This window comes from Ostrea edulis, chromosome 10 (assembly GCF_947568905.1).
Source record: "Ostrea edulis chromosome 10, xbOstEdul1.1, whole genome shotgun sequence".
Taxonomy (NCBI): domain Eukaryota; kingdom Metazoa; phylum Mollusca; class Bivalvia; order Ostreida; family Ostreidae; genus Ostrea; species Ostrea edulis.
In genome coordinates this window covers 15,675,518-15,701,869 of record NC_079173.1, presented here as the reverse complement: position 1 = coordinate 15,701,869, position 26,352 = coordinate 15,675,518, and the positions used below count along the sequence as shown (strand labels likewise).

The 26,352-nt window shown below is 34.0% G+C and overlaps 1 protein-coding gene across 2 annotated transcripts in view; it reads left to right on the top strand.

Annotated features, from left to right (window-relative positions):
* Positions 1–26,352, top strand: part of LOC125666883 (probable C-mannosyltransferase DPY19L1) — a 44,602-nt gene that overhangs the window by 2,348 nt on the left and 15,902 nt on the right. For both annotated transcript variants that reach the window (XR_008799372.1, XM_056152086.1), the window contains exons 2-12: positions 2,021–2,045; positions 2,237–2,324; positions 3,523–3,660; positions 4,540–4,660; positions 5,315–5,408; positions 7,218–7,275; positions 8,568–8,659; positions 10,747–10,819; positions 21,443–21,547; positions 22,477–22,563; positions 23,048–23,104. Coding sequence is in view for 1 of the 2 variants with exons in the window: in XM_056152086.1 (XP_056008061.1) it covers positions 2,021–2,045; positions 2,237–2,324; positions 3,523–3,660; positions 4,540–4,660; positions 5,315–5,408; positions 7,218–7,275; positions 8,568–8,659; positions 10,747–10,819; positions 21,443–21,547; positions 22,477–22,563; positions 23,048–23,104 (938 nt within the window). In the remaining variant the exon portion in view is untranslated. The remainder of the gene's footprint in view (positions 1–2,020; positions 2,046–2,236; positions 2,325–3,522; positions 3,661–4,539; positions 4,661–5,314; positions 5,409–7,217; positions 7,276–8,567; positions 8,660–10,746; positions 10,820–21,442; positions 21,548–22,476; positions 22,564–23,047; positions 23,105–26,352) is intronic.

Here is a 26,352-nt window from a genome sequence, read left to right as displayed (position 1 = left end):
GTTACTTGCTATACAAAAAAAAAAACCCAGAAAAAAATAAAATAAAAAAGACGACCCCCATCCCCCCCAACAAACACAAGTGAAAAGTAGCTAATAAAAAAAAAATCAATCAAAAATAAACTTCCATCTGGTCCACATTTTATCAAAGCTGTACATTTTAAACTTTTGGATTGCAGCATATTTTTCCACATGGTATTTAAACCTTAGATGACATAATAATCCAACCAAGTTTGGTTCTTTATTCTGCATTAAACAGGTAAATATGTATTGTTTGACATATAGAATTATAAAATTAATAACTTTGTTATTAAACGACAATGGAAATTCACCTAATATGATATTGGACACATTAAAACCAACTCTTTCTGAAGTCTTTCTGTATATATGAAGACTCAACTCACTCCACAATGTTTGGATTATATCACATGACGTAAAAATATATCATTGTTTCTACATTTTTTGTACAAAATCTACAGCAGTCACATGTTTTAACATTAATTTTCTTAAGATAATACCCCTGAAACAGGAAAGATTCTATGTTAAATTCTAAATTGTAGCCATTGAGTTGAAGAATCAGTTGTTGTTTTGAAACAAATCTTAAACACACTTTGCACAGAAAAATCATCTACTCCATGTGGAATTAATTCAGCCTTCCACTTGCTTATAGAAGTTGGGATATCGTCTTCTTCATTCAAAACATTGTAAATAATTTTGGAGCATTTTTCATGCAACAAAACTGGTTAAAAAAATATTGGCATACATGGATTAAGAATACTTTAGGTTGAATGTCTATCAATAGACAAAGTTTAAGTATTTTGAAATTACTGTTATAATGCTATTATATTTCATTACACATCCTTTTTCGAGATGGTAAGTGGTTTGAAATTTATCTAAGGTTAAGAAATTACAATCATCATAAAAAAAATCTTGAATAACTTTAACTCCTTTCTCATACCAGTCTTTGATAAAAACTGGTTTACCAGCTATTTTATGTTAGAATTGTACCACACTGGAATATTTTGAAAATTGCTTTTTAAATTTGGAGGATTCTGTCTAATTTTCACATAGGAAACTACATAGAAACTATAGGTAATTTTGCGCTTTATAAAATGAATATAATAATGATAATGATAATAAAGCCAAGAATTCAAAACATCCTTCCAAAATGTATTCTTTTCTTTAAGTAAGCATTCTACAATAAAACTATCACCAAAGCCGTATAATTTCTTTAAGATATCTTTTCCATAGACTGCAAAAAAGATATTCATTCATGGTTTACAAGATTTTGTAAGTCTCTTAATCCATGAACATTTCAGGGATGTAATAAAGTTGTTTATATCTACCATTTTCATGCCCCCTGATAGATAGTCTTGTGTTATCACAGACCTCTTGACTTTATCTATACTAGATTTCCATAGTAATCCATACTTTATTTTACATAGATATGAAATTGTCTCCCTTTTTGGCATAGGAATTGATATAAACAGATGATTTAATTTTGGGATTAGCAAAGTTTTAATGACTGTAATTTGACCAATAGGAGTGAGAATTCTTCTATTCCACTGCTCAATAAGTGCAGTAATTTTCAGAATTTGGAGTCCAAAGTTTATGTAATCAATTTCACTAAGATCAACAGAGAATAGAATACCTAATAGATCAAAGGTTGTAAATCCCCAATCCAATTTTTTTTAGTAAGTTAGTAACGACCATACATGCAACCTTCTGTAATACATTGGTCATCAGAGATGACTTTACAGTTTTACTTATCACAAACAGGATTAGAATATGCTAACCTGTTAATGTAACCCAAGTTTTACTGTAGAAACAAGATAGGATGAAAGTGCATTAATTGTACCCTGAAATGTCACAAAGAATTATATATTATTGAGAAACGTCACATATGACTTTTTAACAAAAAACGATATATTTAATTTTTTAATGGGAAATGTTTTTGACAAGTTTTATGTGTATACAAACATTTATCTTTTATTAAATGCTTCTATTTTTATTTTTTTTGTAGCAATAACCGTTGGATATATGCATAGGTTTGTAATTCCTTTTGATTGCCTTGGTATTGAAATATTTTCTATATTCACATATTTATCAGCAATTAAATCTGGCAACATTTGAATTTTGAAGTGATACTAAAGTACATTATGTTTGTGATTTAATTATTTCTGAGCTAAAACAGTTATTCATTGACAGAATTTTAATTTTTAGAAACCTTGATTTGTAGAAACCATGTGTATGGGATGTTTGAGAGAGATAAGCATTTTTCGCATCTATCCAACTTGGAGAGGGAGCTGTCGTTCAGAACTGAAATGGTAAGTAAAAGATGGGATTGATTGACATTTAGAAGTCAGAAATCGATGTATGGGTTTGATTATACAAATAAAGAAATTCAGTGTGAACTTGTGCGGTTAGAAGGACCCACGTCACATGATATGAAAACAAAACCACATAGCTAATACAGACCAAGTGTGCAGTGTGAGTTAATGTGGACAAATTGTCCATCAACTTATAAATACCTATTGTCTAACAAGGGTTATGTTTGATGCAGGGAGAGGGCTGAAATAGGTTATGTCTGCTGCCCAATCCCATTTACTTATTAGTAAATAAAATAGTGTTTAAATAAAAAAAAGTTTAGATATATTTCTTCGTTGTGTATACATGTATTTTCAATCTTTATTACTGATAACCTTATGTTAGATAAACTGAATAAGTAATAAAACAATTTTTTAAAGGTTACATTTTCAGTTTTTTCTTTTTGGCATAGTGATTGAAACTATAATTTCCCCACATAAAACTTGGATATTTAAGGTGGCTCACTACACCCTGAAATATTTTCTCAAATCAGCACAAATTGATTTAATCATGAAAGATTATGATGATTTATGATAAGTATATATGCCAAAAAGGCATAAAATATGCAAATTCGGATAAAAATATGATTTTCAAAAAAAATTATTTCAACAAATATGAACAAAAGACTGGCAGATTTGAACTCTAGATCTGCGGTTCATCAGCCCAATGCTTTAACCACTGAGCTATGATGATAGACAAACAAATTGATCGATACAAATAATTTCGCATAACTTTAATTAAATCACGATCTTGTGACGTAGTGTCATAAAGAGTGACTTGTCAGTTCCGTTTAGAAACCGAAAGAAAGTTTAGAAATTAGAGTTACAGGAATCTTTTCAGGACTAGAAATCGATAGAGACCAAGGTAATAACAGCAATGTCCTACATAAAAACTTATGGTACATGCATATGATTGTAATACACGTTAAAACAGTTTGTAAATAACCTAGAATTGTCTTTTAGCTAGATATTAAAAGCAATATTAAAAAAATTAATGAGACTAACTTGACTTGGGGATTATGGTGAAACATGGAATGGAAAATATTGACACTTTAATCAATTTAATTTGATATTGATAATTGTAATTGAAGATATTAATTGGGGTTTTTTCAGTTCTTAAAAGTAGCACTGTTACATACATATTTTCTCTCTATTGTAGGGCCTGTATTTTTCTTATTTCAAAACCATCATAGAAGCACCAACATTTCTGAAAGGATTGAATGAGATTATGTACGACAACATTACCGAGTACCCTGACACGATTAATGTCCTCAAGAGATTCAATTTATACCCAGAGGTAAGAATATCATGTAGAAATTCAGTCTATACCCAGAGGTAAGAATATCATGTAGAAATTCAATTTATACCCAGAGGTAGAAATGTCCTGTAGAAATTCAATTTATACCCAGAGGTAAGAATGTCCTCAAGAGATTCAATTTATACCCAGAGGTAAGAATATCATGTAGAAATTCAGTCTATACCCAGAGGTAAGAATATCATATAGAAATTCAATTTATACCCAGAGGTAGAAATGTCCTGTAGAAATTCAATTTATACCCAGAGGTAGAAATGTCCTGTAGAAATTCAATTTATACCCAGAGGTAAGAATATCATGTAGAAATTCAATTTATACCCAGAGGTAAGAATATCATGTAGAAATTCAATTTATACCCAGAGGTAGAAATGTCCTGTAGAAATTCAGTCTGTACCCAGAAGTAGAAATGTCCTGTAGAAATTCAATCTGTACCCAGAAGTAGAAATGTCCTGTAGAAATTCAGTCTATACCCAGAGGTAGAAATGTCCTGCAGAAATTCAATCTATACCCAGAGGTAGAAATGTCCTGTAGAAATTCAATTTATACCCAGAGATAGAAATGTCCTGTAGAAATTCAATTTATACCCAAAGGTAGAAATGTCCTGTAGAAATTCAATCTGTACCCAGAGTTAGGACTCATATACAATTAATGTCCTGTAGAAATTCAATCTGTACCAAGAGGTAGGACTGGTATACAATATTAGCTCTCTTACAAATTGTTAAAAATGTTCAATCTTTATCCAGAACTTAGAATCACAAAAAATCTTTGCAATTATCTGCATTCCAATCTGTCTGAAAAATTCTTCATCACCTGCCGTTGCTATGTTAGTGTATAGTGATGTTATTTTCTGATGTATTACAGGTTGTTCTGGGTATAGGATACCGATGGTATGACACTATTATGACTGCCCAGAATAAGCCGACCAAAATGTGTTGGACTGTCAACAGAGGGGAAGGAATGACACCTGTACAGAGTTGTGAAGGTAGTGTAACTTTTGTAGTGTAACTGGTATAGTGTAACTTTTGTAATGTAACTGTTTTTGTGTGACTTTTGTAATGTAACTGTTTTTGTGTGACTTTTGTAGTGTAATTCTTATAGTGTAATTTTTCTAGTGTAACTGTTATAATAGTGTAAATTTTGTAGTGTAACTGTTTTAGTGTAACTTTTGTAATGTAATTTTGTAGTGTAAGTTTTGTAACATTTGTAGTGTGACTTTTGGAGTGTTATTTTTGTAGTGTAACTGTTATAGCACAACTCTTGTATTGCAACTTTTCTAGTGTAACTGTTATAATAGTGTAAATTTTGTAGTGTAATTGTTATAGTGTAACTTTTGTAATGTAATTGTTATAGATTTACTTTCGTAATGTAATTTTGTAGTGTAGCTTTTGTAACGTTTGTGTTGTAACTTTTGTAGTGTAACTGTTATAAGTGTAACTTTTGTAGTGTAACTGTTATAAGTGTAACTTTTGTAGTGTAACTGTTATAAGTGTAACTTTTGTAGTGTAACTGTTATAAGTGTAACTTTTGTAACGTTTGTAGTGTAACTTTTGTCATGTAACTGTTATAATAGTGTAACTTCTGTATTGTAACTGTTATAAGTGTAACTTTTGTAACGTTTGTAGTGTAATTTTTGTAGGACTTGGGGAACCCTCCTATTTCTATGTGGAGGCTGTCTTCTTTCTCAATGGTTTAATGATGACCGTGTTCTTCTTATTTGGTGTATATTTAAGGTAGGTACGTGTTCCAATATTCATGAACTTAATTTCGATGAAGGGTTGTGCTCCTATTAAATAGTCCCCAATTTGGATTCCAATTGCATTTTAATTTTGACATTTAAAAATTATATACAAGTTAGATAGTGAAAATTGATTTCAAAACATATTCTATTTTGAAATGAAAATTTTGTTAATAGCGGACTGCTTTAATGTAGGTTGCGAATATATAGACCTTTTTTTCTCACTTCTCACCTGAAAATTTTGTCGATGTATCTGAAAATGTATATATATCAGGGCTCAACATTAACTTTTTTTCCTACTTGTCCATTCGAACGAGAGACAAAGATATTTACTTGTCCGAACTTCAATTTTTTTTAAAAAGGATATAATATCGTCAACTTGAAAACTGTATTTAATTTACTTAATATATAGTCTATTTTTATACCTGCTTGATTGATTGTTTTTTATCTTATTATCTTGATAAAAACAACAAACGCATAAAACAAAATTTTATCTAGACTTCCCATCTTGAATCAATGACTTCGTAAGATCCATTGATGCATTCTCTCACCAGAAGGCGCACTACGTTGTGGAGCGTAGCATAACGCTCTCTGGTAAGAGATTGCAATGGGTGATTGAAAGTAGTACGCAATAAGTGAACACCAATCCCGATTGAGTTTGACTCATCTAGTTTACATAGCAATCAAAGTTCATTTTCCATGCATTATACATGTACTTCCGACTCTTAACTACCGATAAACTTTTCACAAAATTGTTTGGAGACTTCTTTACATAAAAAAGCACTTGTCCAATCGGACAAGTGCCCATCAATATTCACTTGTCCGAAATGTTTTTCCACTGGTACCAGACAAGCGGACAAACGTAAATGTTGACCCCTGTATATACACTGTACTAATTCTAACCGGGATCCCCACGGGACTACTTCATTAGAAGATAGATACATGTAGTATAACATGTAAAAGTAATTTTTAAAGATGCATTTATTTTCTTAGGGTTAGTATGTCTTTGGCAGGGCTAACAACTTTTACAAGCAGTCAGCCCTGCATGTCTAGCTAATTTTTTAGTGAGTTTCAAACACTCCCTGAAGTGAGCAGTTGTACTAGGTTCAACTTTGCTAGAATACATGTTTTGTTTACTTGCTGTTTCTCAATACTGACATTCATTTGTAAATATGATCGATTCTCTCTCTCTCTCTCTCTCTCTCTCTCTCTCTCTCTCTCTCTCTCTCTCTCTCTCTCTCTCTCTCTCTCTCACACACACACACACACACACACACGCATACACACATTTTCAAAATGGCCACCAAGTATGCATCAAATTTCTGGGGAAAAACTCCTACTCAATTTTTTCCAGGGGGTTCTGCAAATGTTTTAGAGACATTTCCAGCAGGACACATTGAAACTGTTCTTTATTGGATATTCCTGCCCAATGCTTCAATTATTCAATGTTGTCCGATCTTCACGAAATTTGTATGATGGGGTAGGAATATAATTATGAACTCGCCATTTTCAAATGTCCGCCATAAACGTGTCACATCTCTGAATAAAACTTTCATGAATTGCGAAATCCCCGTCCGATTTTTTCCAGGTGGTTTCAATGAATTATACAGAAAAAATACCGAGGATTTGAAATGACAACTTTATGAATGGAACTACTTTAGAACCACAGTAGTTCTAGGCAAACATTATTGTATATGCTTATTGTTAGGTTATTCGGTGACTTGTTTGTACATGTAGCAGTCCTATAAAATGATTCAAATTCTTTTCCATTGTTTTGTCAATCTCTGCTGGGTTTTTTTTGTAGTGGGAATATTTACGGAGGAATTCTGACGGTGGCGACCTTCTTCTATAACCACGGCGAGGTACTGTATGCTTAGTGTTCAAAGTGAAGTGTTACACTCAACCTGAACTTCCATTATCTTCTTGATAGGTCATTTTGTACTATCTAGAAAACAGTAACTTCAGGATAACATTGTCTTCTGAAAGTTTGTCGGTATGTCACATCAACATTGTATCCATAATGTGCTCCTGACGAAAAAAAAATTAATTGTACCATTTTCTAACTACAGTTACTTTAATGCATTCTATTTGCTCTGCATCAGTTGTAAATAGTATTTAACTTCACTTGCTACAAACAAACTTTTTTTCAAAAATGATGAAAATGAAAACTGAATTTACATTTTAATAAGTAAAATGAATACAATATACCATATGGAATGTAAGTTATTTCCATGATTTCGTAATTACATGTACATTGAAATCCAAAAGAATAAAGAGGAAAAGTTGATATATAGAATTATATGTAATTTAGGGAGAGATAATATATATTTCAACTTTTGAATAGAATAGAAAATTTACAAGCCCCTTTTTATGCCCCTGAGATCGAAGATCGGAGGGCATTTTGTTCTTGTCGCATCTGTCCTTCTGTAATTCTGTCTGAAATTTTAACCTTGCTAATAACTTTTGAACAATAAGTGCTAGAGCTTTGATATTTCACATGAGTATTCCTTGTAACAAGACCTTTCCATGAGTACGAAAAGTTTTAATTCCTTGACCTGTGAGTTTGACCTACTTTTTGAAAACTTTAACCTTGCTAATAACTTTTGAACAGTAAGTGCTAGAGCTATGGTATTTCACATGTGTATTCCTTGTGAAAGACCTTTCCATGGGTACCAACATTTTAGACCCTGTGACCTTGACCTTGGAATTTGACCTACTTTTTGAAAACTTTAACCTTGCTAATAACTTTTGAACAGTAAGTGCTAGAGCTTTGATATTTCACATGTGTATTCCTTGTGATAAGACCTTTCTGTTGGTACTAAACCTTTTAACCTTGGAGTTTGACCTACTTTTCAAAAATTTGACATTGGTCATAACTTCTAAATGGTAAATATTAGAGCTTTCACATTGCATATGAGCATTTCTTGTAACAAGATCTTTCTACTGGTACCAAGGTATTTGTCCTTGTGACCTTGACCATCTTTGGAATTGGCAATTATCGGGGGGGGGGGGATATGTGTTTCACAAACACAAAATCTTGTTTTATTTAGGAATTTTATATTTGTAGTATCAAGAGTCCTTAAGATGAATAATTGCTACATGTATATTATTCTAAAGTCCAAGACTACTGTGGACTTTTTATTGATATTTGCAGTGCACCAGGGTCCAGTGGACCCCCCCTCTGAGAGAGAGTTTTGCCTACCCATTCCTCATCATAGAGATGTTCTTAGTCACTCACACGCTGAGGTAATGCTTTGCCTATTGTCAGATTTAGGAGAAGGATTTTAATTCTGTCTTCTTTTTGCTTAGAAACACATTACTTATTTTTGCTCAGAAACACATTATTTAGCAAACCCATTCTTCTAATTTATAGTATACCCCTTGTTGTCCGGGTAATATAGAGGTTAACACACTCGCTTCTCACTGCTGCGACCCGAGTTTGATCCCCATGATCGGCTGTGGTTGCATGTGAGAGGTTATTTTAGTTGCCCCTCTGACACACGGGTTTCCACCAGACCAGGTACTCCATTTTCCTCCCACATCAATGACCCCTTCAGGGGCTGACAAATCCCATTGCCTGACGCCCGGGATGAGTGATTTTTCCAATCGGGCAAGTAAAAAATAAATAGGAACTTCCCCGTGGACAAGTGATTTTTTAAACCACAACTATCGGTTTCACATTGGAAATGAAAATAGATTTTCGTATGAGTTAACATTGACGATTTTTAGTCACAAAAACGCTTTATGAAATGAAGCTAAAGCCAAAAGGCGTAAAAAAAAACAACATATACGTATGTATTGACATTGCGGCGCAGATCCAAGTATGGACTAATTTAAAACTAAAGTCAAGCGAAAAGGCTCGGAAACACGCGATGACTAGCAATTAGGTGACGTTAATAACAACGAAAATCCTGGACCTTTGGTATCAAAGCATGCAAATACAAAGTACGAGAAAACTCACAGGAAGCGGTGTTACATCAAATCATGGGAGGACATGTGGCCGTTGGTGACATATGATGTGGAAAGTAACAAATTGTACTGCACTATTTGCAGGGAGTTCATTTTTTAAGGGTTTCAAACTCTTTCGCGTGGAATCTCTGAAGTCTCACCAAATCAGTGAAGTTCACGCGTTGTGTACAACTTACTATCGCCAGAGAAACGCGATTCCCTTGGCTAAGAATATGAAGTTTGAGAAAAGTGAAATAAAGAACACAAATATTGTATACATTTTATTTTAATTTGGGTGTTAATTAAAATTTCTACCACAATGTACAATGTTGGTGGGGCAAAGTAGATTGAAAAGTTGGGGAAGTAAATTTTGCCTAACCACTTGCCCGAGGGCAAGTACTTAAAAAAATTATTTGTCAGCCCCTGCCCTTCAAGCCAAAATCCAAACCAACAAAAAGCATTAATATAGTTGCAGAATTTGTTTGTTAATCGTCGTAAAATAAATATAGTTTAAACTTAAACCCCTCCTTTGAGAAGAGGGTCGATGCCATGTGGTTTTGCCTCTGTCTGTCAGCCATTAGAGATGGTATTAACACAGTGGACCGCATTTACTGAAGAAATAAATTTGAATGACAGATGTATCCCTAACATTCGTAGGAGTAACTGTAAAAATATGGTCCATTCATTGTCTTCCACTTCCCTGTTTTTGTCATCATGTTTTGTTTGGCTTGACTGTCAGGCATCCAGCTGTCAACTTTTAACATTTTCCGACTTCTTCTTCAGAACCACAGGGCTAATTTCAGCCAAACTTGCCACAAAGCATGCTTGAGTAAAGAGGATTCAAATTTGTTCAAATGAAGTGCCACACCCATTTTGAAATGGAAATAATTAAGATTTAGTGAAAATTTTGTTCCCTCTTTTAAAAATCTTCCCAAGAACCACTGGGCTAATTTCAATTGAACTTTGCACAAATTATCTCTGGGTAAAGGGGATTTAAATTTGTTCAAATAAAGGGTCATGCTCCCTCCAAAGGGGAGGTAATGAAGAAAAGGTAAGAAATATTGTGGGGTCATTTGAAAATTCTCTAGAAAACCACTGGGCCAGAAAAGTTTAAAATTTACATCAAATCTTCCAGACATAAAGTAGATTCAAGTTTATTCAAATCATGGTCCCTGGAGGTAGAGTGGCGCCATAAGGGGTCAAAGAGTAACATATTGATAACATAGGAAAATCATCTTTTGAAGAACAGCAGGATTTTGATTAGTCCTATAAATTTTTTCTGCCAGCTCAATGATTGCGAGAATTATTCGGGGGAAAAAAATTGCACTTATTACCAAAACTTGCGAAATGTCACATAGTTAGTATTGTTATTTTTTGTTTTGTAGAGTTAAAATGCCCTCCTTCTTGCACAGTATAGGGATATCCATTGCTGTCGTCACTTTTATGCTGCAGTGGCAGGTTTGTTATAATATCCATTATAGTCAGTTTCATAACGTCGTAGCAAGATTTTAGTGATAGCCATTGCTGTCCTCACTTTCATACTGCAGTGGCAGGTTTGTAATGATATCCATTGTAGTCAGTTTCATAACGTCGTAGCAAGATTTTAGTAATATCCATTGCTGTCTTCAGTTTCATGATGCCATGGCAGGTTTGTAATGATATCCATGTAATGATATTCACAGCTATTAGTACTGTAATGACATCCATTGCTATTAGTACTGTAATGATATTCACAGGTATTAGTACTGTAATGATATCCATTGCTATTAGTACTGTAATGATATCCACAGCTATTAGTACTGTACTGATATCTACAGCTATTAGTACTGTAATGATATCCACAGCTATTAGTACTGTAATGATATCCATTGCTATTAGTACTGTAATGATATCTACAGCTATTAGTACTGTAATGATATCTACAGGTATTAGTACTGTAATGATATCCACAGCTATTAGTACTGTAATGATATCCACAGCTATTAGTACTGTAATGATATCCACAGCTATTAGTACTGTACTGATATCCACAGCTATTAGTACTGTACTGATATCCATTGCTATTAGTACTGTAATGATATCAATTGCTATTAGTACTGTAATGATAGCCATTGCTATTAGTACTGTATTGATATCCACAGCTATTAGTACTGTACTGATAGCCATTGCTATTAATACTGTAATGATATCCATTGCTATTAGTACTGTAATGATATCCATTGCTATAAGTACTGTAATGATAGCCATTGCTATTAGTACTGTAATGATATCCATTGCTATTAGTACTGTAATGACATCCATTGCTATTAGTACTGTAATGATAGCCATTGCTATTAGTACTGTAATGATATCCATTGCTATTAGTACTGTAATGATAGCCATTGCTATTAGTACTGTAATGATATCCACAGCTATTAGTACTGTAATGATATCCATTGCTATTAGTACTGTAATGATATCTACAGCTATTAGTACTGTACTGATATCCATTACTATTAGTACTGTACTGATATCCATTGCTATTAGTACTGTAATGATATCAATTGCTATTAGTACTGTAATGATATCCATTGCTATTAGTACTGTAATGATATCTACAGCTATTAGTACTGTAATGATATCCACTGCTATTAGTACTGTAATGATATCCATTGCTATTAGTACTGTAATGATATCTACAGCTATTAGTACTTTAATGATATCCATTGCCATTAGGACTGTAATGATATCCACAGCTATTAGTACTGTAATGATATCCATTGCTATTAGTACTGTAATGATATCCACAGCTATTAGTACTTTAATGATATCCATTGCCATTAGTACTGTAATGATATCCACAGCTATTAGTACTTTAATGATATCCATTGCCATTAGGACTGTAATGATATCCATATAATGTATTCACAGCTATTAGTACTGTACTGATATCTACAGCTATTAGTACTGTAAAGATACCCATTGCTATTAGTACTGTAATGATATTCACAGCTATTAGTACTGTAATGATATCCACAACTATTAGTATTGTAATGATATCCATTGCTATTAGTACTGTAATGATATCCATTGCTATTAGTACTGTAATGATATCTACAGCTATTAGTACTGTAATGATATCCACAGCTATTAGTACTGTAATGATATCCATTGCTATTAGTACTGTAATGATATCCATTGCTATTAGTACTGTAATGACATCTACAGCTATTAGTACTGTAATGATATCCATTGCTATTAGTACTGTAATGATATCTACAGCTATTAGTACTGTAATGATATCCACTGCTATTAGTACTGTAATGATATCTACAGCTATTAGTACTGTAATGATATCCACTGCTATTAGTACTGTAATGATATCCACAGCTATTAGCACTGTAATGATATCCACAGCTATTAGTACTGTAATGATATCCATTGCTATTAGTACTGTGATGATATCCATTGCTATTAGTACTGTAATGATAGCCATTGCTATTAGTACTGTAATGATATCCACAGCTATTAGTACTGTAATGATATCCACAGCTATTAGTACTGTAATGATATCCATTGCTATTAGTATTGTAATGATATCCATTGCTATTAGTACTGTAATGATATTCATTGCTATTAGTACTGTAATGATATCCACAGCTATTAGTACTGTAATGATATCCATTGCCATTAGGACTGTAATGATATCCATTGCTATTAGTATTGTAATGATATCCACAGCTATTAGTACTGTAATGATATCCATTGCTATTAGTACTGTGATGATATCCATTGCTATTAGTACTGTAATGATATCCATTGCTATTAGTACTGTAATGATATCCACAGCTATTAGTACTGTAATGATATCCATTGCTATTAGGACTATAATGATATTCATTGCTATTAGTACTGTAATGATATCCATATAATGATATTCACAGCTATTAGTACTGTAATGATAGCCATTGCTATTAGTACTGTAATGATATCCATTGCTATTAGTACTGTAATGATATCCACAGCTATTAGTACTGTAATGATATCCATTGCTATTAGTACTGTAATGATATCCATTGCTATTAGGACTGTAATGATATCCAATTTTGTCGTTAGTGTTAGCTGCAGAACTGTTATCAGAACTCCAGATAATTTTTTACCACAAAGAGTATTTACCCCCTGATTTTCAAATTAATGAGTATTCTGCTTTTCAGAAAAATTCAAAAGAGTATTTTGTTAATTTACTGATAAATCTTTGCTCTTTTGCACAGATGTCACCAGATAAACGATACTTCTTCCGTTAAACTTTAACTTAAAGTTTATACTAAAGGACCGCTCCAGATATTTATGGGGGAATTCCTTTGTACTTCTTTTTATTAAAACTATTCATTGTCATTTGGAATTTGATATTTATCATTGATGCATTAAATTTGAATACGTCAGACATTCAGTCACATGATTATGATCCATTTCTGTATAGCAGTCGTCCACGATTGATAATACAAGTTTTTTTTTTCTGTGCTTTCGACCGCATACTACATTTGCAACTCTTTAAGAATGAAAGTATAACAAGTAGGCCTATATAATAGTGTTTTGAGTTAACTCTTCCAGTTTTTCAAAATTGTAATTGTCATCAAAACGTATCTCATAGCGCTAAATATCGTGTATGATCAAGCCCTGGGCTAACCTCAATTCATATGAACAGATAATCCATATTTATATCATACTACATGTATCACAAATACGCATTACTTTGGGAGTGTAAAGCGTATTTACATTCGCTAATGCGTAATTGTACGCATAATTTTCAACTTAAATGGGTATTTGGTAAAATTTGATGAGTATTTACGCTGATACGCACATTATCTGGAGCTCTGCTGTTACAGTAGCTCTCAGAGAAAATAATGGGACAGATCACATCCACCCCATATAAAAACCTCTAGATATTCATTAAAGTCCCATGCAGCCCAAAAACTCACAACTTCAATTTATTTCATTTGTTGACGTAGCCATGTTAGCCAGTCAATTCGAACCCTGATTCATTTCCATAACTACACTCTTTTTTAAACAATAACGTCTGTGTGAACTATTATCCCCACAAATAGTTTGGATTAAATCATCCCAGTTCGGTTAAATAATGATTCAAATAGGTTTGAATATTGAACTAAACGCATGGCTGTCTGGTCCCCGGCCCCGACACTCTTTATTTATACACTTCATTATTGAAATGGAGTGTGAGGGACCAAACCTATATAGATCTACTGTAGGCTTTTTTTTTTAGCATTTTCAATACTGTAAAGAGTTTATCTTAAATTAGAAAAATTAGATACTTTTTTATTAGCTCACCTGAGCTGAAAGCTCAAGTGAGCTATTCTGATCGCCTGTTGTCCGTCGTCTGTCTGTCTGTCCGTCTGTAAACTTTTTACATTTTCGACTTCTTCTCCAGAACCACTGGGCCAATTTCAACCTAACTTGGCCAAAAGCATCCTTGGGTGAAGGGCTTTCAAGTTTGTTCAAATGAAGGGCCATGTCCCTTTCAAAGGGGAGATAATCACAAAAATGCAAAAATAGTGTGGGGTCATTTAAAAATCTTCTTTTCAAGAACCACTGAGCCAGAAAAGCTGATATTTACATGAAAGGTTTCTGACATAGTGCAGATTAAAGTTTGGTCAAATCATGGCCCCCGGGGGTAGGATGGGGCCACTAAGGGGGATCAAAGTTTTACATACAAATATATAAGGAAAATCTTTAAAAATCTTCTTCTGAAGAACCACTGAGCCAGAAGAGCTGATATTTACATGGAAAGTTTCTGACATAGTGTAGATTAAAGTTTGTTCAAATCATGGCCCCCAGGAGTAGGATGGGGCCACAAGGGGGGATCAAAGTTTTACATACAAATATATAGGGAAAATCTTTAAAAATCTTCTTCTCAAAAACCACTGAGTCAGAAAAGCTGATTTCTACATGAAAGCTTCTTGACATAGTGCAGATTCAAGTTTGTTCAAATCATGGCACCAGGGGTTAGGATGGGGCCACAAGGGGGGATCAAAGTTTTACATACAAATATATAGGGAAAATCTTAAAAAATCTTCTCCTCAAGAACCATTGGGCCAAAGAAGTTGACATTTACATGAACACTTTCTGACATTGTGTAGATTCAAGTTTGCAAAAATCATGGCCTCCAGGGGTAGGTTGGGGCCATAATAGGGAGTAAGGTTTTACATGCAAATATATATGGAAAGTCTTCAGATATGGGCCAAAGTGACTCAGGTGAGCGATGTGGCCCATGGGCCTCTTGTTTGTGTTTATTATTGTGTTTAGTATAAATGATGATTGAATACGTCACTTGTATAGAATATTATGAATTGATAGAAATGGCATCAAGTATTGATTTGACTGGCTACCTAACATGGCTAGGTCAACAAAAGAAATTATTGGAAGCTGTGAGTTTTCGGGTCACATGGGGCTTTAATGAATATTTGAAGGTATGTTTGGACACAAGTATAGTACTGTAGGAAAATATGTTAATAGTCTTTTATATTTTATGAGAAGGCCAACAATACAATGATAAAAAGCCTTAACTGTGCACAATTTTTTCTGCCCCGTAAATCGAAGGTTTTTTAAAGGGGTGGATCTGTACATGTAGCTCTCTGATCTGTCCCAATAATTTTTCGGAGGGCTACTATGTCATAGCAGAACTACATGTATAATGATATTGATTGTTGTCGTCAGTTTCATGAACCGTATTAGCAATCAGAATTAATATTTTGTAGACACTGAACCATTAGAGGTATACAGTGTGTTTAGTTATGTCTCTGTCTGTGTTTGGGATTAACATAATCTCGGGATTAACATAATCCATCTGTGTGTTCATCTGCAGTCGACCTATCTTCACTGCAGATTTCTGTGAAATTTGAAGTTGTTTGGGATTTATCAAGATTTGAAACTGGCCGAAGTTTGTGAATTGTAGTAGTCCTATAATCCTTAAATAAAAAACAACTGGTGTATGTGGTATATTCAGCATTGTTGTGTGCTAACATGGGACATGTTGTGTAGTAGAGGATTTACTATAATATTATAACAATATACTTAAAGTATTATAATTTTATAACAATATACTTAAAGTATTATAATTTATTACAATATACATGTACTTTAAGTCATACTCTACATGTGTATGTGATATAACATTGCTATAAATGTGCATGATTATTTCATGCATGTTTAAGAAATTTTTTTATATTTGATCTGGCTGTGTTAAAAATGCACATTTTGTCTCACAGAAATGAATTTGACATCTCATCTTTCTTTGTTGTTACTTGTACATGTTCTGGTTTCTGTATAGCTCATTTGAGCTGAATGTTCAAGTGAATGTGTCTGATTACCTTTGGTAAAGAGGATTCAAGTTTGTTCAATGAAATGCCATTGCCCACACCCCTTTTGAAGTAAAGATAATGAAGAATTTGTAAAAATTCTTGGCATCTTTTCCACTGGGCCAATTTTTAATCAAAACTTAATGGACACAAATCATCCTTGGATAAAGGGAATTCAAGTTTGTTCAAATGAAGGATCATCTTTCTCCAAAGGGGAGAAAATAAAGAAAAGGAAAGCACAGAGTGGGGTCATTTAAAAACCGTCTCAAAAACACTGGGTCAGAAAATTTTAAATCTACAGGAACTCAAAGCTTCCTGAAACAGTGTAGATTCAAGTAGGTTCAAATCATGGTACCCAGAGGTAGGTTGGGGCCTTAATAGGGGATCAAAGTTTTACATGCAGATATATAGGAAAAATCCATTCAAAAACAACCATGATTAGACATATTGATATGCAAACATCCCTAGGTATTGCAGATTGAAGTTTGTGCAAATTGTGGCCCCTGGAAGTAGGATGGGGCCATAATAAGGGGTCAAAGTTTTATGCAAGAATTTATAGGGAAACAAATTTGGGAACCCAGCGTTTGAGTGGGGCCAGAATAGAAGATAAAGTTTTTAGGGATGTACAATTTTTAATTACGGTAACCGGTATATCGTGATAATTCATCCCAAGATACATATCACGATACGGTGGAGAAAATACCAATATTTTTGAACATATGTAAATTCTGGAAAAATTATATTTATGTGTTAGGTTTTAAATTAACTGTTACAGGAAGTAACAAAAAAAATAACAAGATGGCATCCAAACATGATATGAATGCAGAGGAATTCGATCTTTCACAAGTAAATTTTCCAAAAGAGAAAGTGGAGAAAATAAGGTCATAGGTTATGAGTCATTTGATTATTATTTGATCCAATTGTTTCTTTTTATTTTATTACAGTAACTTATACAAAATAAATGCTTAAAATATACTGAATTTGGCTTTTTTGTGCTTTAACACCATAGCAGTAATGAAAATAAAGGAAATACAGAATGCCCTAAAATATCATGATATTATCATGATATTGATATATTGCGATACAAAATGTTTAACGATACCCATCCATAAAAGTTTTGTATGAGAATATAAAGAAAATTAATGAAAACAAATTCTTTTTAGAGTAGGCTAGCAGTGACCCACTAAATCATATCTAAATGCACCCCGTTTCCCAAGTTGTGTAAGGTTAATTTTTTTTATCCAGACCCCCCCTCTACTGTAATTGGGGGGGGGGGGGAGCATATTATTTTTGTCCTGCCCATCTGTCTGAAACTTTAACCTAATGCTCATAAATTTTGAATGATTAGTAACAGGGGGCTTATTTGACAGTTTTAACACAGCAGTTGTGCTTTATTAGCTCACCTGAACCGAAGGTTCAAGTGAGCTATTCTGATCACATTTTGTCCGGCGTCCGTCTGTCTGTCCGTCCGTCTGTCCGTTTGTCTGTAAACTTTTCACATTTTCGACTTCTTCTCCAGAACCACTGGGCCAATTTCAACCTAACTTGGCCAAAAGCATCCTTGGGTGAAGGGCTTTCAAGTTTGTTCAAATGAAGGGCCATGTCCCTTTCAAAGGGGAGACAATCACAAAAATGCAAAAATAGGGTGGGGTCATTTAAAAATCTTCTTCTCAAGAACCACTGGGCCAGAAGAGCTGAAATTTACCTGAAAGCTTCCTGACATATTGCAGATTCAAGTTTGTTCAAATCATGGCCCCCGGTGGTAGGATGGGGCCACAAGGGGGATCAAAGTTTTACATACAAATATATAGGGAAAAACTTTAAAAATCTTCTTCTCAAGAACCACTAAGCCAGAAAAGCTGAGATTTACATGAAAGCTTCCTGACAAAATGCAGATTCAAGTTTGTTCAAATCATGGGCCCCTGGGGTTGGATGGGGCCACAATAGGGGATCAAAGTTTTACATACAAATATATAGGAAAAATCTTTAAAAATCTTCTTCTCAAGAACCACTGAGCCAGAAAAGCTGATTTTTACATGAAAACTTTCTGACATAGTGCAGATTCAAGTTTGTTCAAATCATGGCCCCCGGGGATAAGATGGGGCCCCAAGGGGTGGATCAAAGTTTTACACACAAATATATAGGGGAAAACTTTAAAAATCTTCTTCTCAAGAACCACTAAGCCAGAAAAGCTGAGATTTACATGAAAGCTTCCTGACATAATGCAAATTCAAGTTTGTTCAAATCATGGGCCCTGGGGGTTGGATGGGGCCACAATAGGGGATCAAAGTTTTACATACAAATATATAGGAAAAATCTTTAAAAATCTTCTTCTCAAGAACCACTGAGTCAGAAAAGCTGATTTTTACATGAAAACTTTCTGACATAGTGCAGATTCAAGTTTGTTCAAATCATGGCCCCCGGGGATAGGATGGGGCCCCAAGGGGGGATCAAAGTTTTGCACACAAATATATAGGGAAAAACTTTAAAAATCTTCTTCTCAAGAACCACTAAGCCAGAAAAGCTGAGATTTACATGAAAGCTTCCTGACATAATGCAGATTCAAGTTTGTTCAAATCATGGCCCCCGGTGGTAGGATGGGGCCACAAGGGGGGATCAAAGTTTTACATACAAATATATAGGGAAAAACTTTAAAAATCTTCTTCTCAAGAACCACTAAGCCAGAAAAGCTGAGATTTACATGAAAGCTTCCTGACAAAATGCAGATTCAAGTTTGTTCAAATCATGAGCCCCTGGGGTTGGATGGGGCCACAATAGGGGATCAAAGTTTTACATACAAATATATAGGAAAAATCTTTAAAAATCTTCTTCTCAAGAACCACTGAGCCAGAAAAGCTGATTTTTACATGAAAACTTTCTGACATAGTGCAGATTCAAGTTTGTTCAAATCATGGCCCCCTGGGATAAGATGGGGCCCCAAGGGGTGGATCAAAGTTTTACACACAAATATATAGGGAAAAACTTTAAAAATCTTCTTCTCAAGAACCACTAAGCCAGAAAAGCTGAGATTTACATGAAAGCTTCCTGACATAATGCAAATTCAAGTTTGTTCAAATCATGGGCCCCGGGGGTTGGATGGGGCCACAATAGGGATCAAAGTTTTACATACAAATATATAGGAAAAATCTTTAAAAATCTTCTTCTCAAGAACCACTGAGTCAGAAAAGCTGATTTTTACATGAAAACTTTCTGACATAGTGCAGATTCAAGTTTGTTCAAATCATGGCCCCTGGGGATAGGATGGGGCCCCAAGGGGGGATCAAAGTTTTGCACACAAATATATAGGGAAAAACTTTAAAAATCTTCTTCTCAAGAACCACTAAGCCAGAAAAGCTGAGATTTACATGAAAGCTTCCTGACATAATGCAGATTCAAGTTTGTTCAAATCATGGCCCCCGGGGGTTGGATGGGGCCACAATAGGGGATCAAAGTTTTACATACAAATATATAGGGAAAAACTTCTTCTCAAGAACCACTGAGCCAGAAAAGCTGATTTTTACATGAAAACTTTTTGACATAGTGCAGATTCAAGTTTGTTCAAATCATGGCCCCTGGAGGTAGGATGAGGCCACAAGGGGGATCAAAGTTTTACATACAAATATATAGTTAAAATCTTTTTCTCAATAACCACCGAGTCAGAAAAGCTGATATTTACAAGAAAACTTTCTGACATAGTGAAGATTCAAGATTGTTCAAATCATGGCCCCCGGGGGTAGGATGGGGCCACAAGTGGGGGGGGGGGTCAAAGTTTTACATACAAATATAGGAAAAAGCTTTAAAAATCTTCTTCTCAAGAACCATTGGGCCAAAGAAGTTGACATTTACATGAAAGCTTTCTGACATAGTGTAGATTCAAGTTTGCAAAGGGTAGTTTGGGCCATAATAGGGACTAAGGTTTTACATGCAAATATATATGGAAAGTCTTCAGATATGGGCCAAAGTGACTCAGGTGAGCGATGTGGCCCATGGGCCTCTTGTTTTTTATTTTTGTTATATATAATCTGACTATAAATGAAATTAACGATTTGTTTGGACTTGACAATGAGACAGTCATTTGAGAAAATGATTTATAGAAATGCCAGTGAAATATGGTTATCTATAAGAATTTGTTTTGGTTTTTATGTAAAGCAACTGGAATTTTTGATGATAGTGCTTCATGTGAATGGTTAGTGACTGTGAGATTTTGTTATATAATATGACTGCTAAGGCCCATGGACCTTTGTTGTATATAAAAAAACAAAAACAAAAAAACCCTCCAAATCTCAAGGGAAAATATGTGTACTAGTTTGTACAAACAGTCCAATGAAAACAATCGCAGATTATAAATACTGTAGAATCATTTAAATTCGTGGGGGCCAATTTTCGTGAATTGCTGATTTTTTTACGGGTTCGTGAGGACAATTTCGTGGATTTATATATATTTGTGAGAAAGATAACTCTGGAATGTTTGCTTTGTCTTTATTCGTTGAGGATGTAAATTCGTGGGTGAGGGGTTTCCACGAAAATTGAGCCACCACGAATTCTACTGATTCCGCAGTATTAAAAACATTCAATTTGTTTAAATGTATTAGACTTCTGAATGATAATTGAAATCATCTCAGATCATGGGTTTTTATGTGTCTACATGTATTTAGTTTGACATTTCATCACACTATATTAAATGACATGTGTTCCATACTAAATTTCACATTTACTTTCTCTTTGACAGTTTGCTCAGTTTGCCTTGATGACCCAGGCTGTGGCAGTCTTCTGCACATATGTCCTTGGATTTATAGGGTCACATAAAGTCAAGGTCATATTGTCAGGTTTGCTGGTGAGTGTTGTATTTACTGTAAAATGGATTACAGCGCTGTAAATCATTGAATGAAATGAAGATCGACATCTGATTTGTCTTGATAGAGATTTCTTTATCAGATAGTAGGAATTATTGCAGTTCTGTTATAATGACTGTCATTTATATCTACTTTTAAAACGATGACCATGATGAAGTTAGCAACAAAAAAATATCACTTTTAAAAATGTGTGATGTTTTGTGATATTTCTTGTTAGATAAATTCCTATCAATTTATGAAGTATATAAAGTACTGTGATGATAAGAATTAGTACATAATGTTACATTCCCACAGGGTGTATAAAAGTACTGTGATGATAAGAATTAGTACATAATGTTACATTTCCACAGGGTGTATAAAAGTACTGTGATGATAAGAATTAGTATGTAATGTTACATTCTCACAGGGTGTATAAAAGTACTGTGATGATAAGAATTAGTACATAATGTTACATTCCCACAGGGTGTATAAAAGTACTGTGATGATAAGAATTAGTATGTAATGTTACATTTCCACAGGGTGTATAAAAGTACTGTGATGATAAGAATTAGTATGTAATGTTACATTTCCACAGGGTGTATAAAAGTACTGTGATAATAAGAATTAGTATGTAATGTTACATTTCCACAGGGTGTATAAAAGTACTGTGATGATAAAAATGAGTACATAATGTTACATTCCCACAGGGTGTATAAAAGTACTGTGATGATAAGAATTAGTTCGTATTGTTACATTTCCACAGGGTGTATAAAAGTACTGTGATGATAAGAATTAGTATGTAATGTTACATTCCCACATGGTGTATAAAATTACTGTGATGATAAGAATTAGTACATAATGTTACATTCCCACAGGGTGTATAAAAGTACTGTGATGATAAGAATTAGTACGTATTGTTACATTCCCACAGGTTGGCCTCCTCACCAGTTACGTCTTCCTGTTCGGAAATGAAATGTTGTTGACGTCCTTCTTCCTGTCATCCCTCGTCACTATCTTTGTGAGTATTCGGAGGCTAGTGAAATCCACACAGATTACGCAAGTCATAAACTACATGTTACTGATTATATAGAATAAGCAATGTGAAAGTAGTATGTCATAAACTACATGTATTGATAGAATAAGCAATGTGAAAGTAGGATGTCATAAACTACATGTATTGATAGAATAAACAATGTGAAAGTAGGATGTCATAAACTACATGTATTGATAGAATAAACAATGTGAAAGTAGGATGTCATAAACTACATGTATTGATAGAATAAACAATGTGAAGGTAGGATGTCATAAACTGTACATGTATTGATAGAATAAACAATGTGAAGGTAGGATGTCATAAACTGTACATGTATTGATTATATTATAGAATAAACAATGTGAAAGTAGGATAGATATTTAAATTTAGATTTTTATCCGACATCGATCTTTTGATCTTGCCCCTTACATAATGATGTATGTGACCCTTGCAATGTTTTATATTTTAGCTGATTGTGGCACTGGAACCTTTACTCAACTTGTTGAAATTTAGAGTATTTATCTGGGTAAGAAAGTTTTACTGATTTATTTAGTTATCTATTTCACAACTGTGTAAGCTTACTGTGTTATGTACATGTATTCTTGTTTATTTGTTTATCAAATTTATTGCATAAGGCTATTTTTGCAGACTTCTTTAATACTCTTACAAGTTCTCTATCGTTATTTTGTGCTTCTGTGTTGAAGTTCTGGAGGCATATTGTTTTTGTTCTGTCTGTTTGGGCAAAACTTAACCGTCCTCATAACTTTTTAATGGTCAGTGATACGGCTGTTATGTTTCATATGTGCATTCCTTGGCACAAAACTTTCCTTTTGGTGCTAAAATTTTTGACCTTTGAGTTTGACTTTAAAGATTGATTGGTTTTTAGCTCACCTGAGCTGAAAGCTCAAGTGAGCTTTTCTGATCACCCGTATTCCGGCGTCCGTCCGTCTGTAAACTTTTCACATTTTCAACTTCTTCTCAACAACCACAGGGTCAATTTCAACCAAAGTTGGCACAAAACATCCTTAGGTAAAGGGAATTCTAAATTGTTAAAATAAAGGGCCAGGCCACCTTCCAAGGGGAGATAATCAAGAAAAGGTAAAAATAGGGTAGGGTCATTAAAAAATCTTCTTCTCAAGAACCACTGGGCCAGAAGAGATGAAATTTATAGATAAGCTTTATTAGGTAGTGCAGATTCTAAATTGTTAAAATCATGGCCCCCGGGGGTCGGATGGGGCCACAATAGGGGATCAAACTTTTACATACAAATATATAGGAAAAATCTTTAAAAATCTTCTTCTCAAGAACCACTAAGCCAGAAAAGCTGAGATTTATATGAAAGCTTCCTTATATAATGCAGATTCTAAATTGTTAAAATCATGGCTCCCGGGGATTGGATGGGGCCTCAAGGGGGTCATCAAAGTTTTACATACAAATTCATAGGAAAAATCTTTTAAAATCTTCTTCTCAAGAACCACTAAGCCAGAAAAGCTGAGATTTATATGAAAGCTTCCTGATATAGTGCAGATTATAAATTGTTAAGATCATGGCCCCCGGGGGTCGGATGGGGCCACAATAGGGGGTCAAAGTTTTACATACAAATATATAGGAAAAATCTTTAAAAATCTTTTTCCCAGAACCACTAAGCCAGAAAAGCTGAGATTTATATGAAAGCTTTCTGATATAGTGCAGATTCAGGTTTGTTAAAATCATGGCCCCCTGGGGTAGGATGGGGCCACAATAGGGGATCAAAGTTTTACATACAAATATATAGGGAAAATCTTTAAAAATCTTCTTCTCAAGAACCATTGGGCCAAAGAAGTTCACATTTACATGAAAGCTTTCTGACATAGTGTAGATTCAAGTTTGCAAAAACCATGGCCTCCAGGGGTAGGTTTGGGGCCATAATAAGGACTACGGTTTTACATGCAAATAGATATGGAAAATCTTCTGATATGGACCAAGGTGACTCAGGTGAGCGATGTGGCCCATGGGCCTCTTGTTTTGTTTTCCGCCACACTCAACAATTTTTCAGTTGAAGAAAAGTTAACTTATAAAGCAATGTCTCTTGAACAAGTTAGATAGGGCTTTATGGATCAAGGCCTGAAAAATACATTGGTTTTCTTTATCTTATTGATGTTTACACCAGTAATGCACATATTTTTTAATTCTAAATTTTACTTATCTTTGTATATAAAAATTACAATATTTGTAGTTTGATATTATAATTTTGTTGCTTAGAGCTGGTACATATAAGTATAATGCAAATGCAGGAATTAGAAATGCAGAATCTGAATATAATTTGTTACCATTTATGGATCTAATTGTCAAAATTTCCAATCACTGAAAGAAGTTGTTGACTGTGTGGTATTATGTCTTAAAAAGCAACCATATACTATATACAGACCCTGAAACGTGCTACTACACCAGTTGCACGGTACGGTTCGGTACGCTTTATGAACGGTACGGTTCGTTTTCTGAACGGTACGGTTCGTTTCTTGAACGGTACGGTTCGTTTCTTGCACGGTACGGTACGCTTCTTGAACAGTACGGTTCGCTTCTTGCACGGTACAGTTTGCTTAAAATAGCTGCACGCTTTGTGAACGGTTTGCACGTTTTATTAATGAGGTGGGCGTGGCCTGAACGCTTTGACTTCGTATAAATTGTACGTTTTGATAGTTTGTTTTCACTCGATCGGTCTTATTCTGCTCTTTGATTATCGGCTTTTGTGGTTGTGTTAGAATGTGCACATGGGGAAATGAGACGTTATTTTTGATTGCTTCGATGGAATAATTCCATATTGATAACGTACATAAAAGTTATAAATAAAAGTTTTTAGAATTTGCTTAAGTCTAAGTCTTAATGGTTGTTATTACGTTTCAATTTGTTTTTCATTTCTCATCAGACATTTATTAATTTACGATTTTATAAAAAGTTGTTACATGAACTACTCCCCGACATGGGCGTGCGTAAGTGTAAAAACAAAGCGTATTAAGTTTCCGGATATAAATTACAGTGCCTAAATTGGAAAAGTTTTTAAGAAGAAGTGAATTTTGTTTTGAATACACTAAAGTCGCAAATGACACAATGATTATTTTCTGCACTTCACATTTATTGTGATTTATCATCGGCATTATGAAAGATCTAGGATATCTGCACGTGAAGTTTGTACGTCCTTTTTTGTCAGCATTCAGTCATTCATAATTAATAATGTTAGATATATGTTGCATTTGTCTTTGAATCAAATAAAATGATGATAATACATATATATTCCTATCCTTTATCACGCGAAGTCCGATTTTCATTTCCCTGACTTTATTTTTGATCACTGAAAATTGAATTTAAAAAAAATTAACAGAAAAGTAAGGCAAGTGTATAGTTTGCAATAAAAATGTTTCATATACCTTTTCTATATATTGTTGAAATACTTGAAAATGCTGAAATGAATAATTTTTTGTGGCCGATTTGATGCTTTGCATCAATTTAACTTGTTTACATTCTTTTACACATGTATGTATCTATTTATTTCTCTGTCGATGTAATTAAAAATTGTTTATTAGTGTATATAATAAATCCGCCAATCTACATCTATCTATATGGGTCGTTATCAATGTAGAAGAGAAAAAGAGATGTCAAAATTATTGCTAATAAAGTAATGAAAATATTACAGTGTAGAACGTGACAATTTTTCTAATCGGTCTAGAAATTTCTCATATGATTCAGACACTGTACGTAGGAAAGTACATATTGAATACATTAACGCTACAAATATCA